At 45.5% G+C, this 17,634-nt stretch overlaps 1 protein-coding gene across 1 annotated transcript; it reads right to left on the reverse strand.

The window, feature by feature from the left end:
* Positions 1-722: 722 nt before the first annotated feature.
* Positions 723-8,780, reverse strand: NAPSA (napsin A aspartic peptidase). The gene is made up of 9 exons (XM_081031209.1): positions 8,408-8,780; positions 5,622-5,736; positions 5,402-5,525; positions 5,121-5,239; positions 4,555-4,754; positions 3,441-3,563; positions 3,170-3,314; positions 1,264-1,362; positions 723-1,036 (listed from the first exon to the last, which is right to left on the reverse strand). The coding sequence occupies exons 1-9, from the start codon at positions 8,563-8,565 to the stop codon at positions 845-847; spliced, it is 1,275 nt and encodes a 424-aa protein (XP_080887335.1). The 5' UTR covers positions 8,566-8,780; the 3' UTR covers positions 723-844.
* Between the last annotated feature and the right edge of the window lie 8,854 nt (positions 8,781-17,634).

Consider the following 17,634-nt stretch of genomic DNA (forward strand, 5'->3'; position numbering starts at 1 on the left):
CCCAAAAAATCATTATTGAGGGGAATCTCTCCGCTGTAATCTCTCTCCCTCGTCCCCCGCCTCCAAAATCGGGATTTGGGCTGTCTTACCGCCCCCAGACCCTGAGCCTTCTCCCCCTCCCCTGTACTCACCCCACGTCGAGACGGGGCGGGGATGGGGGAATCCGGGGCTGGCGATAGGGGGAGGGGTGACCCAGCCCCGGCTGCTCTGGGCAGCAAAAGGCTGCGGAGGGGGAGTGACATCATCGTCGGAGGAGGGACAGCACAGCTTCCCCCAAACCGGGGGCTTCAGGCCCCGCCTTTATGGCGAACCCAGGGGTCCCGGAATCCCAAAAGGAGAGAGGAGGAACAGATGAAGTCTACGGGAATGGTATCCCCTCCTCTTAGAACAAGGGATGGAAAACCCTTTACGATTTCAGCCACCCCCCACTGCCACCTGTCGCTGCTGTCGCGACCTGTCGCCTCCCACGCATGTTGTGGCTGCGCCCGCCTCCAGCAGGCCGTAAACACAACCTGAACTACAATGTCCGTGATGCTCCGCAGTGCCTGGCGCCTTTGATGAGAGGAAATATAGACGAGGGGTTTCATGGGATATGTGGTATAAGACCATCGCACCAGTGTGAGCCCTGGAAAAAAGGAGCGATACCTTTCTCCTTCCTTTCCTTAACTCCAGATGCCGGACATTAATTTTTCTCCAAAAATCACGCGTTTGAAAAAAAAAATCGGCCCAGGTAGGTTAAATGGAAATAGTGAATCTTTACTGAGTAGAGGGGCCTCAGTTACCCTCCGGTGCGCAGGCGTCTAACCGAGGCGTCAATCAGAAAACTGCGCCTGCGTGGACCACCTCAGTGTCCTGCTCCGCGAGAACGAGTGCGCGCCAGCCCCACTCGGGCACCTTCTTTTATGTTCCCTCGGTCGAAGACCGCCACATAGCTACGCAAGAAGACATCGCCGAGGATCCAGAAGGGCCCTTCGGGTGGAGGTATATCCAGGGCCCTGAAGCCAGACAAGCAGAGGCGGACGCCACCCCGAGAAATCTGCAAAGTGACAAGCCAGGCCACTGGGTGTCACGCCAGGCCACTGGGTGTCACGCCCACCGACCCCGCCTCTTCCCTGGGAGCCAAAGCTTTGCCCCGCCCACTACCCCGGTACGAGCAACTTTTCTGTTGCAGCTACTCGGTCCTTCTGAGGTCTCACTCCTAGCTCCATCTTCTCAAACCCCAACTTACCGCGTCCCTCTGACGTCATTGTTACGGCTACCTACCTGGATGACGTAGTCCTGGGCCGTCAGGTTAAACCAGACGCCTCCAAGGTTGAAGGAGACTGGGGGAAGCGTTTGGATTATCGAGCACTGGATGAAATACTGAGGCAGAAAAGGAACAAGTGGAGATGAGGGATTCCTGCTCTGCTCAAATTCCTTCCGTGGCTGCCCAGTTCCATACATATACTGGGCAGTTACGTATTCAGAGCCTTATGTGGTCAGGCCCTGCTGCCTTCTCTAGCCTTACCATCTCTTCCTTCACACTGTATAATTGTTGCCACTTACCCTAGGCTCCCATTTGAACAAACCTTCTCTTCCTCTAATTGTACACCCACAGGTGTATTTAATTTGTCTTACACTGTGTCTAAAATGTTTTAAAAATTAGTTACCAACTGTATATCATGGTGGTACTGGTTGTGTCCTGGGGCGTTTGCTGCCGTGCAACCTTATAAAGTTACTTAACCTCTGTGTGCCTTCGTTTCCAATCTGAAAATATAGATGATAATAATACCTCAGGAAGGTTGTGTGAGAAAGAAATTAGCTTAGAAGAATGCCTGACACATAGTGCTATTATTATTTACAAACAGGAGCTTTCAAATAATGTTTTCAGGTTTCTCCAACAAACCTGGCTTTCCTCACATGACAATACTTGGCTGGAACTGAGTAGTTGAGAGCTGCTCTTTTTAGATTAATGAGGCATGTGCTCTCCAGTTTACCTCAACTCCCACCACTCCCAAGTACCTAACAATGTATTAGGTTGATGCAAAAGTAATTGAGGTTTAAAAATTTAAAAATAATTGCAAAAAACACAATTACTTTTGCACCAACCTAGTAATGTAAGGCCATTAGTCATAGCCCAAGAAGTTTATCTTCTTTAAAAACCAGTATTAATAACCTTGTTGGGAAGGAAAGGAATGGTGAGGACAAGGTTGAATGAGTGTATATCACTTGACAGGAGAGATAACAGCAACAACAGGCATCAAAGCATTGTTCTAAGCATCTTAAGTGAATTGTTTCAGTCCTCACAACATGCCTAAGAGGTGAGTGTCAGTAACCCTATCTTGAGGCCAAGGAATGCTAAGTGACTTGTCCAGGACAACACAGCCAGTAAATGGCAGACCCGGATTCTAACCTGAGTAACCCATGCCCATAACCACTATGCTCTACCTGGTTTCCTTGGCTCCTACAAGGCTACATAAAAGTCCTAGGCACTTGACTTGGAACCTCAGGAACTGAGTGTCCTCCACCCTCTCAAGTGCCAAAGTGCACAATGATGGAGTCGCAGAAATTCAGATCCAGAAGGACCTTGCCCCTGCCTGGACACTGCAGGACCTCCTGAGGTGGAAGTGGGTGGGCAGCTCTTAGTGCACTGCACCCCACTCCATGCTTGAAATACGCTTGTGTGGCTTCTGTGAGCCTGCACTCTCCAGGTGCTCCTCCCTGCCTCTGGCTGTGCCTGCCCCGTCTCCAGTTTCAGTCCATGGGGGTGTTCCCCAAAGCTGTTCCTGGGACCTCCTCTCTCCCAGGGAGGGCTCCCTCCTCCATGGCTGTGATTACTGTCTTAAGGGCTGACAGCCCCTAAATATGATGTCTGAGCTTCTCCCACGCCTCCCCAGACATCCCCAGGTCTCCTAGCCTCACTCCCATCCAGTCCTGAATAAACCTGCGTCATCATCTCCTCCCGTCCACTGAGTCATTTAGACTAGACACTTGGGAGATGTCCTCGCTTCCTTCCACTTGCCCCCCCCCCCCGCCACAGCCTGTCACTCACAAGGTACAGTACCTTGTGCCCTGGGATACCTCCTGGCCACCTGATTCCCAGCCTCGGGCCCCAGCGTCCTGCTCAGTGTCTACCATTAAATCCCAATCAGTCTGCCCGGCCCACACCCACCAGACACCGGGTCCTCACCTCCCCCAGCAGCAGGGGGAATGCCCCAATGGCTGCCTGCAGGGCCTGGATCTCCTCAGTGGGTCCCGTGATGAGAGATGTGCCTGTGTCCAGAATGGCAGCACAGCCCTGAGCACAAACAGTCAGCCCTGTGCCCACCTTTACACTGTGAGGTGGAATGGGATGGTCATTAGAGCCAAGAGTCCAGATCCCCAGTTCCCTTCCCCTGAGAAAACGCTGGAGGTCACTCTCCAGCCCACTCCTCCCAGACCTAGGAGGCCAGGTCCCTCACCGTTCCATGCGGATCTGCCAGTAGGCAGGGACGGTGACTGGCACGTAGGTGAGGGGCGGGATGTAGTGTGCTGGGTCTGAGCCACCCAGAATCAGCTCTCCTCCATCAACCACTTCAGGGTCCCTGTAGAGATAGAGTGCTGTCAGTGTCACCAGAGTTTCCCCTGCCAGCCCAGGAGTGACCCAGGAAGGGACTTCCTGCCAGTGCGGTGGTTTCTGTGTTCTAGATGGAGTAGTGAGATGCAGGCAGGACACAGATGTTGGGACTGGAAGCAAGGCAAGAAGTAAAGAAATGAAGCTTTCCTGGTGGGATTAGGAGTTTAGGGTCTTGAGGACTTTCTGGAGTGGGGGTGGGACTTCCTGATTTGGCTGTGGAAGTTAGAACTTCTCCTGGGGGAGATTTTCAAGTGGAGCACTGGGGTTCCTGAATTGGCTCTGGAAGGTGTGATAGTATGGAAGCGGGGTGACTTCCTGGTGGATGGGGAGACATTTTGAATTACATGTCTTGAGATTCAGAGGCAATAGACTTCCTGAGTTGGCTGAGAGTGATGGAAACGGGGTGGGACTTCCTGCGTAGGTTAGACATCAGAGTAACTGAATGGGCATAGGATTTTCTGTTTGTGGGGAATGGGCCTCCGGGAGGGGAGGTGGACACTTCCTGGAAAGCGCTGGGACTTTCTGAGCATAAGGCTGAGCTTCCTAAAAGGAAAGTGGAACTTCTTGGATTAAAATGGGCAATTCCTGACTTCCTGTGTGCGTTCTAAAATGGAATTTGGGCTTTCTTTATGTGAAGAGGGGGTACTTAAATTGAGTATTTGATTGGATAGGGCATTGAATTTCCTGGTTTGAGTTGAAAACATGGAGCATTTTAACTGATGGTGAATTTAGTATATCTTAAGGTGTTGCTTAGTGAGTGGGACTTCTGAATAGGGTTCAGGTGTTTCTTATATTGGATAGGTGAACTTCCTGTGTTGTGTGGATGACTTCCTAACTGGAGAGTAGCTCAGTGACTTCCTGAATGGAGGGTGGAATTTCCTTTATTGGGGCTTCCTGAAGGCAGGCAGAACTTCCTCCTTGTGGCTAGGACTCATAGGAAGGTAGACCCTCCCCATTACCTGCTGAGATAGAAGGAGAAGACAGGTTTATCCAGTAGACCCTGGTCAACCAGTGCATCCAGTGGGGGCCGCACTTCTTCCACAGCCAGAGTGGGAAAACCGAGGCCCAATATCCCATCGAAGTGAGCAAAAATGAAGACCAGGCTGGGCTCCCACAGAGCCTCCCCGAAAGTCACTGATGCACCCGTGATTCCCCCAATCTAGGGGGAGATTCAAATGGGGCAAGTTACTACTGGGAGGACACTTCCTACATATCCCTGAGAACTCCCCAATCAAGGCATGAATCCCAGATCTGGGAACATCTGGAAACAACTCCAAGTGCCTAGGAAGCTTTGCCTCCCCGCTTAAGCCCGCCCCTTTACCTAGGAAGCCTGCCTTCAAGCTTGGGAAACCCCGCCTCTGTTTCGGAAGCCCTGCCTCTTTACCCATGAAGCCCCTCCTCCCCACTTAAGCCCCACCCACTTGCCCATGAAGTCCCACCTCCTCAGGACCCTCCCTAAGCCAGATTATCTTAGACATTGGGGTTCTCTCAGGGTCAAGCCTTCCTGGGGCCGAAGGTTACTTACAGTCAGCTTGTCCTCACTCAGGATGCCGCTTAGCCGCCCAGTTCCATATTGAATAGCAAACTTAGTCCCATTGGGCTTGAAGGAACTAGAAACTTTGGGGTTGAAGCGGTGGTGGAACCCTAGGTCAGAAGGTCAGGAAGGGGTCATTAGGGGAGCCGAGTCTCCCATGTGAGGGCATGTCAGAAGAGAAGGATGCCTCAAAATCCCTTGGGAAACTGAGGCCCAGCCTCCCTTCTTCCTCCACCCCCAATTCAGCCTTATTCTCCCACATGAGAGCTCACAGCAGGGCAGACTGAGGAAGTAGCATCTCTTGGACGGGACCCAGAGATTGGAGGAACCAGTGTCAAAGACGACAGAGAAGTTTTGTGGGGGCGTTCCCAGCCCTATTTCCCCATAATACTGGACCTGGTGGCAAAATAAAAACAAAACACGAGAGAGTGTATGTAAATGAAGAGCTTGACTTGAGGCCAGGAGGGTGGAGGCTGTGGGGCTGTGACTCACATTCATGAACGTGGAGAGAGGTACAAAGGTGGGCTTGCCTCCAGGGGGTGGGGTCCCCCATGCCCTCAGTGGATTCAGGGTCCTGTGTCCAGTGTAGACTCGGCGAAGAGGGATCCTGTGGGGAGGAAGATACTGACAGCTAGGAAGCTACCCTTCTGGAGACACTATCAGACTTTCCCAAATAGAATGGAATGACAAAGCAAATATCCTTATGGCCCTACGTGCAATAACAGTCATTACCGGAAAACCTACAATAACAAGCTTCCAGGAAACGCTACAAAACACCATGATGATAAATTTCCCCAAGACTGTACAAGAGCAAACCATCTGAAACAGACTTTCCCCAAAACCTTTCAATAAGAGATATTCCAAAGAACATAAAATGAGCCATTCCTAGAGAATGGACACTCACAAAGTGTTCTAAAGACCCTAACATAAAACCAGCCTTTGCAAAAACCCTTGCATGCTTCAATTCACGATTTTGGAGACTATTTCTCCCACCATTGGGGGGGGGGGAATGTAAGCACCATATCCTAAGTTCACTATACTAAAATACATTCCAGATATATTAATGACTTCATGTGAAAATAAAATTGTAAGAGCACGGGAAGGAAATGAAGTGTTTAAATACCTCTGAGAAGAGGAAGCCTTTTCTAAGCATGATACCAAGATTAGAAATCATGGGGGGCATATTGATGAGTGTGACTCTCAAATTTTAAACCTCAAAAGAAAAAAAAGCTAGGGGAAAAATTACTAGCTGTATGTCAGAGTTAATATCTCTTATGTACAAAGAGCTTCTACAGATAAATAAGAATAAGACAATAACAGCATCGGGAGACAATTCTCCATGGGTCTCTTGCATTTCTGCAGAGACACTGACTGCCTGTGTCCAGATGGTCTTGTCAAGGATTTCGTTTAGTGAACAGCCCTGAGAGATAGTGTCCCCCCACCCCAGGCCAAAGGGCAGGCAGGGTTATGATCTATTATTAAAGATTCAAGTTCCCCAAGCTTACAGTTCCTCTCCTGTAATGCACCTCACTCATGTGGAGCTATCAGGCAGCCCTCTTCATTTCACCCTATGGGAACTGAGGGTTCAGAAAAATGACACAAATGGTAATAGTCTGGCTACTACTAATTGCTTGAAGTAGAAAACTATCTTTTGTCTCTGACCTGGGAGTCTTGTGTCTTCTAACTGCCATGAAATTGGGGCAGGCTAACTTCACAGTTCTTGACATTCGGTAGGAAAATGGGCAAAGGACATAAGCAAGTAATTTGCGAAAGAAGTATAAGCAGCTTCTAAACACATGGAAGGGTGATCACCTCAATAGTAATCAACAAAATACAAATGCCAAGAGTGAGAAACCCTGCAGACTGGCAAAAAACTATGAATACTCACTATTAGCTGGGGGGTGTAGGCTTGTAGAAACTTTGTGGAGGACTGTTTGGTAACAATATGTATCATGGGCCTTAAAATTGTACACACTTTTTAACCCAATTCAATTTCAGTTCTTGAAATTTCATCTACAGGAAATCATGGGACAAGCACGCAAAGATATGTGTCTAATTTTGAAAACTGAAGACCACCTAATGTCCTGCATGGGTACAGTTTGGCTCTGCTGTAGAACATGTATAGAATGGATTCCATTCAACCACTAACAAAGAGAAAGTAACTCTCTGTCAGTGGTTCTGAAACTTTAGCATGAAGCAGATCACCTAGAGCAGGGGAGATGGCAAACTTTTTTGTAAAGGCTTTTCAGGTGGTCTGTCTCTCATGCAGCTGCTCAACTCTGTCAGCTTCGCATGAAAGTAGCCATAGACAACATGTAAATGAATAAACATGGCTGGGTTTGTTCCATTCAACTTTAGTTGCAAAAACAGGTGTCAGGCTGGATTTCACCCAAGACTGAGTGTTAAAATTCAGGAGGCTTAGCTTCTGATTGAGTAGGTCTGGAAGGGAGCCTGAGAATGTACATTTCTAACAAGTTCCCTGGTCCTGCAGATGTTGGTCCCAGGGCAACACTCAGAAAATCACTGCTCTTTGCACTGACTTGGGAAATGGCTGTGACCTATTCTGTTCAAACACCAGGCTAGCAAACGTCATGTGCAGTAACACTTTCCTACCAGCCTGTAGTCACTGCTTGGAGCCCTGCCTCCCACTCACATCTTTGCTCCTTCCCCCCCTCCTGAGTCTTTGAGAGCCCCAGGAATGTGAAGTGGGGAAAAGGTTTCCTGGAAGAGTGTGCCCCTTTCCCCCATGGAGAGTTTCAGTAGGTGTGGAGAGGAGAGGAGAGGAAGGGAGAGATTAGGGGGAAGAACAGAGGCCAGATGGGGGGTCATTGAGGTTCCCCAAACTGGACTTCTTGAGACCTAAACAGTTTGGAAGATGCGAATCTGGGGGAGTCTTAGTTTAACTATTATAGACCTAGGTCTCCAACCTCTGTGAAGGTGTGTGTGGGGGTCACATGTCTGGAGACCCCAGTACCAGATCATCAGAGCTCTGGGTGGGATCCACAGGGACCTCCCAAAAACACATACCGAGAGGAGGGAGAGGGGTCCCCAGTCAAGGCTCTTGGGGCTGGAGGATCTGGGACTAAAAAGGCTGGGGTCCTAGGAGATATCAGAGTGGGGCCCTCAGGGGTGAGAACCCAGTATGGAGATGCCAGAACCCAAGAGATAGCAGTCCGGGGCGCCAGGCTTGGGAGTCACTGAGCTGGGGCGCCCCAGACTTGAAGGGCAAGAAGGGGAGAGTCTGTCCCAGGTTTAGGGGTGGTGGGGGTCCCCAGTACCGGATCAGCGTGGCCCCGGTGGGCTCCACCGTCAGCAGCGGCAGCAGCAACAGCAGCGGTGACAGAAACATTTCTGGGGACCTGTGTGTGGCCCCAGGCTTCCTGCAGCTTCGTTTTCTTCCCCTGAGACTCCACCCTGCACCCTGTTCACCGCCCATCTCCTGGTTTCGGAGGTGACCAGGACCTGAAGTCTCTCAGCGGATGACATGGGGGGGGGGCGAGGGGGGGGGAATGGGGAGTATTTTTGGAGGGTTGCAAAGTGTCATTATCGCGCCTCACTCCCAACCTCGGTGGTCGTGGTGGGGGTGGGGGTCTTCTGCGCCCCTGCCCCCATCCTTTTACTTGTAACTTTCACTTCACTTTTCTGAGACTCATTCACCACAAGGGTTTTCTTGGGCAAGCGAAGAGATGGGCTGGGTGTTGGTGAAGGAGTGGGGGAAGGGAGAGAGGGTCAGACAAACGCCTTGCGTCCCATATTCAGTGGGACCTCGAGGAAAGGACCCAAGTCTTAGTGTTTTATTTGGAAAACACTGAAGCACACACACAGATAAAAATTGCCCAGAGCCCCACTATCATCGAAAAAGCATAAAAATAATTCAGTGTTCGTGTCTTCACCTGCCCCGTCCCGCCCCTCGTCCCCATTAAGCTTCCCAATCATTAACAAGCATCAGAAAACCTAGTTAAAATGCAGATTCCTGGGCACCACCTCAGAGATTCTGATTCCAAAGGCCTGAGATGGAGCCCAAAAAACTGCATTTTTCAACAAATCCACTGAACATTGGGCCACAAGCATTTCTGAGACACTCTATTCTGTCCTTTTGGTTTTCTAGCTTAGATTTACATACCAACATCAGCAGGCACATTTTTTTTTAATTGGGGAATATTGGGGAGCAGTGTGTTTTTCCAGGACCCATCAGCTCCAAGTCAAGTCGTTTTCAATCTAGTTATGGAGGGCACAGCTCACTGGCCCATGTGGGACTTCAACCAGCGACCTTGGTTATGAGCGACACGCTCTAACCACTGACCCAACCAGCCGCTCACTGGCGACTCAGCTCCAAGCTCAAGCTGTTGTTTTCAATCCAGCTGTGGAAGGTGCAGTTCACTGGCCTATTAGGGAATCCACCCCGCAAACTTGTTGTTAAAAGTTCGCGCTCTAACAAACTGAGCCATCTGGCCGCCCCTAGCAGGCACATTTTTTAAAGTAAATAAAAGCTGACTTGATTTATTGATTAGCAACTTTTTTCCCCACTTAACCGTATACCTTGGACTTTTTAAAAAAACTATATAACTTCCATATAGTAAAACGCACAAATCTTAAGTGCAGAGCACTATGGCTTTATTTTCCCTGACATTATGATTTTTCAAGCATATAGCAAAATTGGAAGAATTATATAGTGAACCCCATGACCCACCACCTCGATTCTGCAATTAATGTATTTTCCTGGGCTCTCTTCATTACACATCTATCTAGTTGTCTGTCCCGCTATCCATCTAGCAACCCATTTTTATTATATTTACCAGGGATGCCAAAAAAGTGTATACAAGTGGATACTTTGGTCAACGTTGCTCAAGCAGTAGTTCGCCGTAATCAGAAGTGTCTGGACGCTGATGGGAACCACTTTGAGCACCTCTTTTAATTGCAGAAGTCAAACGTGACTTGTATTCATCTTTTGTTATCGGTATATATTGAGTATTGCAATTTTAATGCAGTTTTCCTTTCTGAAAATGTGTATACAGTTTTTTGGCACTCTCTGTATTTAGAATAAGTTGCCTCTAAACACTTGCTCATTTAAAGGTGGCCGGTTAGCTCAGCTGGTTAGAGCATGGTGCTAATAACACCAAGGTTGCCTGTTGGAGCATTTAAGGGTGAGCTGCACCCTCCTTAAAATCAAACAAACAACAACAAAAAAAACCACTTGAGCATTTACATAATCAGCTTCATGGATTTGTACATATGCATATACCTGAGTAATTACCATCCATATCAAAATACAGGATATTGCCAGCTCCCTAGAAGGTTCTGTCACTGTCCCCAGTCAATGTCCCCTTGACTAATACCCTGATTTCCATGACCACAGCTTAGTTGTGCCTGTTCTTGAATGTCACATAAAATGGTTCGCTTGAATTCCTTGGTGTGATTTTTATCACTTAACATTATGTTTTTGCATGTCTTTAAAAATCAGAGCATATAAATTTACCTCATTCTTTTTTCTCAAACATTTAGTTATGAAATATTTCAAACATACTGCAAAATTGAAAGAATTTTACTATGAACACTTATATACCACCTAAATTTTACAATAGCATTTTGCTATATTTATGTTATCACATTTTTAGCCATCTCTCCGTCTCTTTATCCCAGTGGTCCTCCACTGAGCAGCTCTTTTCTCTCCAGGGGATTTTTGGCTGTCACAACTGGGGTGGGTGCTACTGGCATCTAGTGGGTAGTAGCTAAGGAAGTTGCTAAACATCCTACTATGCAGAGGACATCCCCCCACAACAGAGAATTACCTGACCCCAAATGTCAATAGTGCCAAGTTTGAGACACACTGCTCTGTCCGTTCCTCCATGCACCTCATTTTCTTAATTCCCAATTAAGTTGCAGACATCAGTGTCCTTCACACCTTATACTTACATATTCCTCACTCTTTAAACAGCTGTATAGTATCCCAGAATAGAAATGTAACATCGTATAACCCACACCCCGTGTAAATTGTTCCCTCTTTTCAATATTACAAACAACAGTGTACGTATGTATTTTTTTGTGTACTTGCTCAATAATATCTGCATGTCAGTTTCTAGAACTATAATGCAACCACCAGATGTAAGTTGTGGATCTTGACACATATTGCTTAATTCCTTCCCAGAGAGCTCTTAATGATGTAAGTTTCCAACAGCAGGGACATTAATAACCCGTTTCCCCACAACCTCACCAATGCTCCATGTTATTTGATGCGTGAGAATGAAAAATACTTTTTCATTGTTGTTGAAATGTTCATTTCCCTGATTAATGCTATTGAGCATCTCTCTCTCTCTCTTTTTCGTCACTTGTATTTTCTTCCTTCAGGAATTTCTTTTATCTTTTGTATACACACATACAAAGAACCACACACACAAACACACTTTGAGACTTAAAACTCAAATAATTATACAAGATAAAGCAATCCTGTACCATTCCTTTCCCCATTTTTCCCCTCCCAAGAGGCAACCACTTGCATTTCTTTTAGTTGATAATTTTGGCATTATCTCCATTTCTCTAGGGAACACATTTGTATTACTACTTCTTGATCTATCAATTTTACACATTATCCTCTGTCTTCCCACTACAGAAAATAAGGATTTAACTCTCTTTCCTCCCTTTTTCCACACTTCTTACACACATTCTTCCCCTTTCTTCTTTTGTATACATATGTAATAATTTTGGTAAGATCAATACTCAGCATTTATTATCATTTCTCATCAGGGAAATGCATATTAAAATCACAATGCGATACCACTACACTCTCACTAGAATGGCTAACATTAAAAAAACTGACAATGACAAGTGTTGGTGAGGATGTGGAGCAACTGGAACTCTGATACATTACAGGTGGGAATATGAAAGTATAATGATTTTGGGAAAATGCTAGCAGAATCAACTATAGCTGAACATAGGGATTCTGCTCCTGGGTACACCCAAGAGAAATGAGTTTTTATGTCACCAAAAGCTAGGCAGAAAGATGCTTATAGCATATTATTCATGACAACCCCAAACTGGAAACAACCTGTATGTCCATTACCATGAGAATAAACATACCATGGTGTGTGTTCATATGGATTAATACTTAGCAATAAGAAGGAATAATTCACAGAGTAACATGAGAAACTCTCACAGACATAACAATAAGTGGAGAATACAAACACAAAAGAATATATGCTGTTGCTATGGACTGAATATTTGTGTCCTTCCGCCCCTCTCCCCATTCATATGTTGGAACCCATTCCCCAGTGTGATGGTATTTGGAGGTGGGGCTTTAGGAGGTGACTGATCATGAAGGCGGAGCCCTCATGAATGGGATTTGTGCCCATTGTGCCCATAAAATTGACCCCAAAGAACCCCCTCACCCTTTCCTCCATGTAAAGACACAGTGCAGACGGCCATATATTAACCAAGAAGCAGGCTCTCACTAGACACCTAATTGGCCAGAAAAAAAGTGTTTACATTATTACAACTATGTAAATGCTATTCCCATTTACAAGGATTGGAAAGACCTAGAGATAAGCAGTCTTGGGATGGTGTACTAGTCAGCTAGTACTTTGTAACAAATCACCCCAAAACTGATCTTGGACTTCCAAGCTCTTGAAACCGTGAGAAGTAAACTTCTATTATTTATAAGCTGTCCAGCCTGTCATATTTTGTTATAGCAGCCCAAACAGACTAAAACACTGTATGATTCCATTCATGCTACGTTCAAGAACAAGCAAAATGAACCTATAGTTACAGAAGTTGGAATTGTGGTCATCCTTTCGGTAGGGTATTAACTAGAAGGGGACACCAGGGAGTCTTCACGGGCGCTGAAGAAGTTCTGTACCTCAATCTGAGTGGTGGTTATTTGAGTGGATATATCAGTAAAAAAGTTACTGAGCTGTACGTTTAAGATCTTGCAATTTAGGTAAGTTTTACCACCAAAAAACTTAAAAAATAAATATAGAGATAGTTGCCAGAAAAAAAGTGTTTACATTATTACAACTATGTAAATGCTATTCCCATTTACAAGGCTTGGAAAAACCTAGAGATAAGCAGTCTTGGGAGGGTGTACTAGTCAGCTAGTACCATGTAACAAATCACCCCAAAACTGAGTGGCTTACAACAGAAATAATCACTTGTTATTTTTTGTGGTCTCTCTGTGTTAGAAACTTGAAAGCAGCTTGGCCATGCACTTGTGGCTCATGGGGCTGCAGATTGATGTCAGCTGAGGCTGCCATTATCCAAAGGCTTCATTAAGGCTGGAGGATCTGCTTTCCAGATGGTTGGAGCCCCAACGCTTGAACTTCAGTTTCTTTTAAGATGCTGTAACAAGAAAGTCCCTTAGGGGGATGCCGGAGGAAAGGGATCTTCAAGGATGGAGTTACAAGGGGGCAGTGCCCAGGCAGAGGGACAGATCTAAAACCCACAAGTTTCAGGAAGCATCCTCAGCAGCACCGTGAGGAATTGTGGGCATTCAGTAAAGGGGAATCCTAAAGGAACAAAGGGTCACAGGTTGTGCAAATAATGATGCAAGAGAGAAAAGGAAGTACTGCAAGAGGGAAGTTTTGAGTAGGGAGAGAAGTAAGTGGAGGGGTTGGCCTCCTTCAGATTGTCCAAACATGGGAGGGGCAGCAGTAGATGTATCCCTCTGCAGGTGGGCTAGTAGTATCCCTGGGGTAAACATAGAGAAGTGTCTTTCTGATTGCTTCTGTTTTTTTTCAGCAAAAGAAGAAATGAGAATGAAGTGGGGGGGTTGCCCTGAGGTTTAGAGAGAGAAAGTGAGAAAATGATTTCTTAGACTGGAGAAGAAAACTGTGGATTGGTTCTGAGTGTCCACTCAAATTTTGCAGTCACACATCTGAAGTGTGTCCACTCACAAGCTCTGCTGGGTGAGAGCAGGCACAGAGAAGGTTGGGTTCATTTTAACCAGGGTTGGGGTTTTGCCAGGGAAGTATAATTGAGGGAGAAAGAGCAAGGGAGTTAATATTACATGTGCAAGGACGCGATTATCATGGTTGACCATAGAATCTATGCTTCTAAAGAAGGAAGAGAGGACATGACAGGAGGTGAAGGAAATTGAGAAAAATGGATAGGATCAAAGAATCAGAGGTACCAATGGCATTACAGAATTGAAAGGCTTATATGATTTGGCATCATTCCCTCTCTGACTTCATTTTTTCCCTGTCCACCTTGCTCACTCCAATCTAGACACATTGTCCGCCTTGCAGTTCCTGAAATACTCCAGGCATGCTCCTGGCTCAGGGTCTTTGCACGGGCTGTTCTGCCTGAGTATTTTCCCTCCAGAAAACTTTACTTTCTCCCTCTCTTCCTTCAAATCTTTGCTTAAATATCACCTTCTTAGAGAACTCTACCGTGACCACCCTATCGAAAACATGGCAACTATTTCCCCCCAGAATTTCCAATCTCCTCTACCCGGATCTATTTTTTTCATAGACTCAACACTTTCTTAACATTTCATTAATTATAAGATGTCACCAGTTGTAAGCCATGCGCATGTTAGAATCAGTAATACTGTGTACACCGGCAATATTACCTTTCCCCATTAGAATGTAATCTCATCGAGGGCAGGGGTCTTCATGCGTTTCATTTGCCACTGCCTGTCCAGCACCTAGCAAATAATAAATACTTTTAATAACCCCCCGTGAGCACCCATGGCTCTGGGGGATTTTCCTGACACAGCAGATGAAGAGTCAGTTTCTCTACAGTAACTCTCACTCTAACTCCCCCTCCTCTGTCTCAATGGTTGGAATCCTCAGTCTTGACTCCTCAGAATCTCCGCACCGGATTCTGCATCATCCAGTCCAGCCTGCAAATTCCAAAATGGCCACACGGTGGTGGTGTGGGCCTATTTTCCCAGTCAATATCTGTTCTTTTCCCCACGCCCCATATGAGTTTCTTTTTCTGAGTCCTAGTTTATGTTATTCAAACTTTATGAACCATGTTCCTAACAGATATAAATGTAAAGATTTGTGATTATTCGCTATTTAGTATGGGGAAAATATTTTCTGATAAGCCTGTTTTACATGAATTCTGATAATAGTTACATTTGTTTTTTCACAGAAATTTCAATATACACTTCCTGAAAATCTTGAAAAATTAGTGTAGACCCTATGAAAATGGTTGACGCTACGCACAACGTTTTTCCATTGGCAATAATGTTTGGTGAGCTTTCTTGTAACCATGAAGAACCAGTCTCTTAGTTCAACTTAATTTGCGGACATCCAACAAGTACTTTTTAAGCACCTTCTCCAGGGTAGCAATTTTTCCTGTTAATATTTCACTTTTAAACTTTACCTCCCCAGTTTCTTGAGCTGAAATCCTGGAACACTTCAGGCTCTTTCAAGCCTCCCTGCTTTTGCCCCTGAGGTTCCCACTGCCCAGAATGCTGACTCCATGGGAAGAGAAGCCAAGTAAATGCTTCCTGCCTGACTGCCACCTGCCCAAGGAGGCTGGGCGATGTCTTCTGAACACAATCAGTAAATGGGACCCGATCGTCACTATTTTGTCACAAAGTGGTTTGTGACCAGGTCGACTTCCACCACCAGACTAGAAGGCCCTCAACCTAAGGCTCAGGCCTGACTGCTTTTTGGGTCTCCAAACTCATTCAGCATAATCTCACGACTGGATAAAGATTACTAGATTTTTCAGTCCACCATTTTATTTAATTGCCTAGCAACCTTATAAGAGAGGAATTATTGTCCACATTTTATAGAAGGGGGAAACTGAGGTGTGAGGTTGGGGGAAAGAACAGCCCTGGTGTACTCCGAGTTGAACCCCGGTCTTGAGGCTCCAAATACCTTGGAATCAGCCCAGATGCCTTGCTTTCCCTCGCGGTGATCTATTGCTTTTGCTTTCCTTCCATTGGCCAGAATGCAGTCAGGGGGTTGCATGTAGCTGCAAGGGATGCTGGGAAATGTAGTCACTTGTGGCACCAAGGGAAAGGGACCGTTTTTTGTGAATGCTTAGCCAGTGTTGGTCAAGTGTGGCCTCCAAGACCTCATTGTCTAACCGTGCTCCCTCTATGATCTTATCTAGCACTCTCACCCGACCCCTCTCCACTCTAGCCACCCTAGCTTCTTTGTTGCTTTGTAAATATGCCTAAATTATTCCTGCCGAATCTTACTCATAACTTTGACTTTGCCACAATTTTGGAAAATATCACATCACCCCTGACAATGCTGTCTAAGGCATGTGAGTTCATACAACAGTCCTGTGACAGACTGCACTGTAGCTTTCAAATTCACAGTCATTCTATATTTTGAAGTAAGAGCTGGCTGCCACATTGTGTCTTTCGTGTACCTATGTTGAAGTACATATGACTTTATTACAAATTAGCTTCTATTTTTCATCTTTTGTATTGCAATTGGTGAAGTAAGATGCTATTTTGTTGTTGGGGACATAGTTCAGCTGTATTATCTCTGTATTTCACTTCAGAATAGTAAAAGCAGAATTACATGTTATAAATTATTTATGATTAAAAGAAATAGAATTGGCTATCAGAATGCAAATTAAAACCACAATGAAATATCACTTTGCACCCACTACAATAGCTATAATAAAAAATGCAGATAATAACAAGCGTTGGTAAGGATGTAGAGAAGTTGAAATCCTTGCATATTGCTGGTGAGAATGTCAAATGATGTGTGCAGTCTGGCCATTCCTCAAAAAGTTAAACATGGAGTGACCACATGACCCAGTAATTCAACTCCTAGGTATATACCCAAGAGAAATGGAAACATATATCTACACAAAAACTCGTAATTGAATGTTCATAGCAACACTTTCGGCAAGAATAGAAATAACCCAAATGTCCATCAACTGATGAATTAATAAAATGTGGTCTATCCATACAATAGAATAGCATTCAGCCACAACAGAAATGAAGTACTAATACATCCTACAATGTAGATGAACCTTGAAAACATCATGCTAAGTGAAAGAAGCCAGACACTGAAGGACATATAGTTCAAGATTCCATTTATAGGAAATGTCCAGAATAGGCAAACCCATACAGACAGAAAGTAGATTAATGGTTGCCGAGGACTCAGTGGATGGGATAAGTGAGGGTGACTGTTAGTGGGCATGGGGCTTCTTTTTGGGGGTGGTGACAAAAGTGTTACAAATTGTTGTGTTGGTTGCAACAATTCCATGAATGTACTAAAAACTATTGAATTGTACATTTAAAATGGGTGAATTGTATGGGTATGTGAACTTTCTGTCAGTAAAGCTGTTACTAAAAAAATAGGGTTATTAGGTGAGTTATAAATGAGAATACTGGTCTACAATTAGGTTCAGATAACAAAACTGACTGGATACTTAGATATGCCAGGTACTGCTCTTCCTGAATCTTCGCACCTTTCATAAGAAAGTCAAATATTTCCCCCCATTTTACAGGTAGGTAATTGAGGCTGAGAGTGACGTGACTTGCCCCCAAACTGTTGCAATTCATCTTCAGTCTATTTCAGCCTTTTGCACTGTT

The sequence above is a fragment of the Rhinolophus hipposideros genome (assembly GCF_964194185.1).
Source record: "Rhinolophus hipposideros genome assembly, chromosome: 21".
NCBI lineage: Eukaryota > Metazoa > Chordata > Mammalia > Chiroptera > Rhinolophidae > Rhinolophus > Rhinolophus hipposideros.

Bases quoted from the DNA above. Each gene is read 5' to 3' on its own strand.
- NAPSA (XM_081031209.1), bottom strand. From the start codon at position 8,565: ATGGGCGGTGAACAGGGTGCAGGGTGGAGTCTCAGGGGAAGAAAACGA. The intron at 5,526-5,621 runs GTGAGTCACAGC...TTTTGCCACCAG, and splicing joins CTCTCTCCACGTTCATGAAT to GTCCAGTATTATGGGGAAAT. The intron at 3,564-4,554 runs GTAATGGGGAGG...CTATCTCTACAG, and splicing joins TTCTCCTTCTATCTCAGCAG to GGACCCTGAAGTGGTTGATG.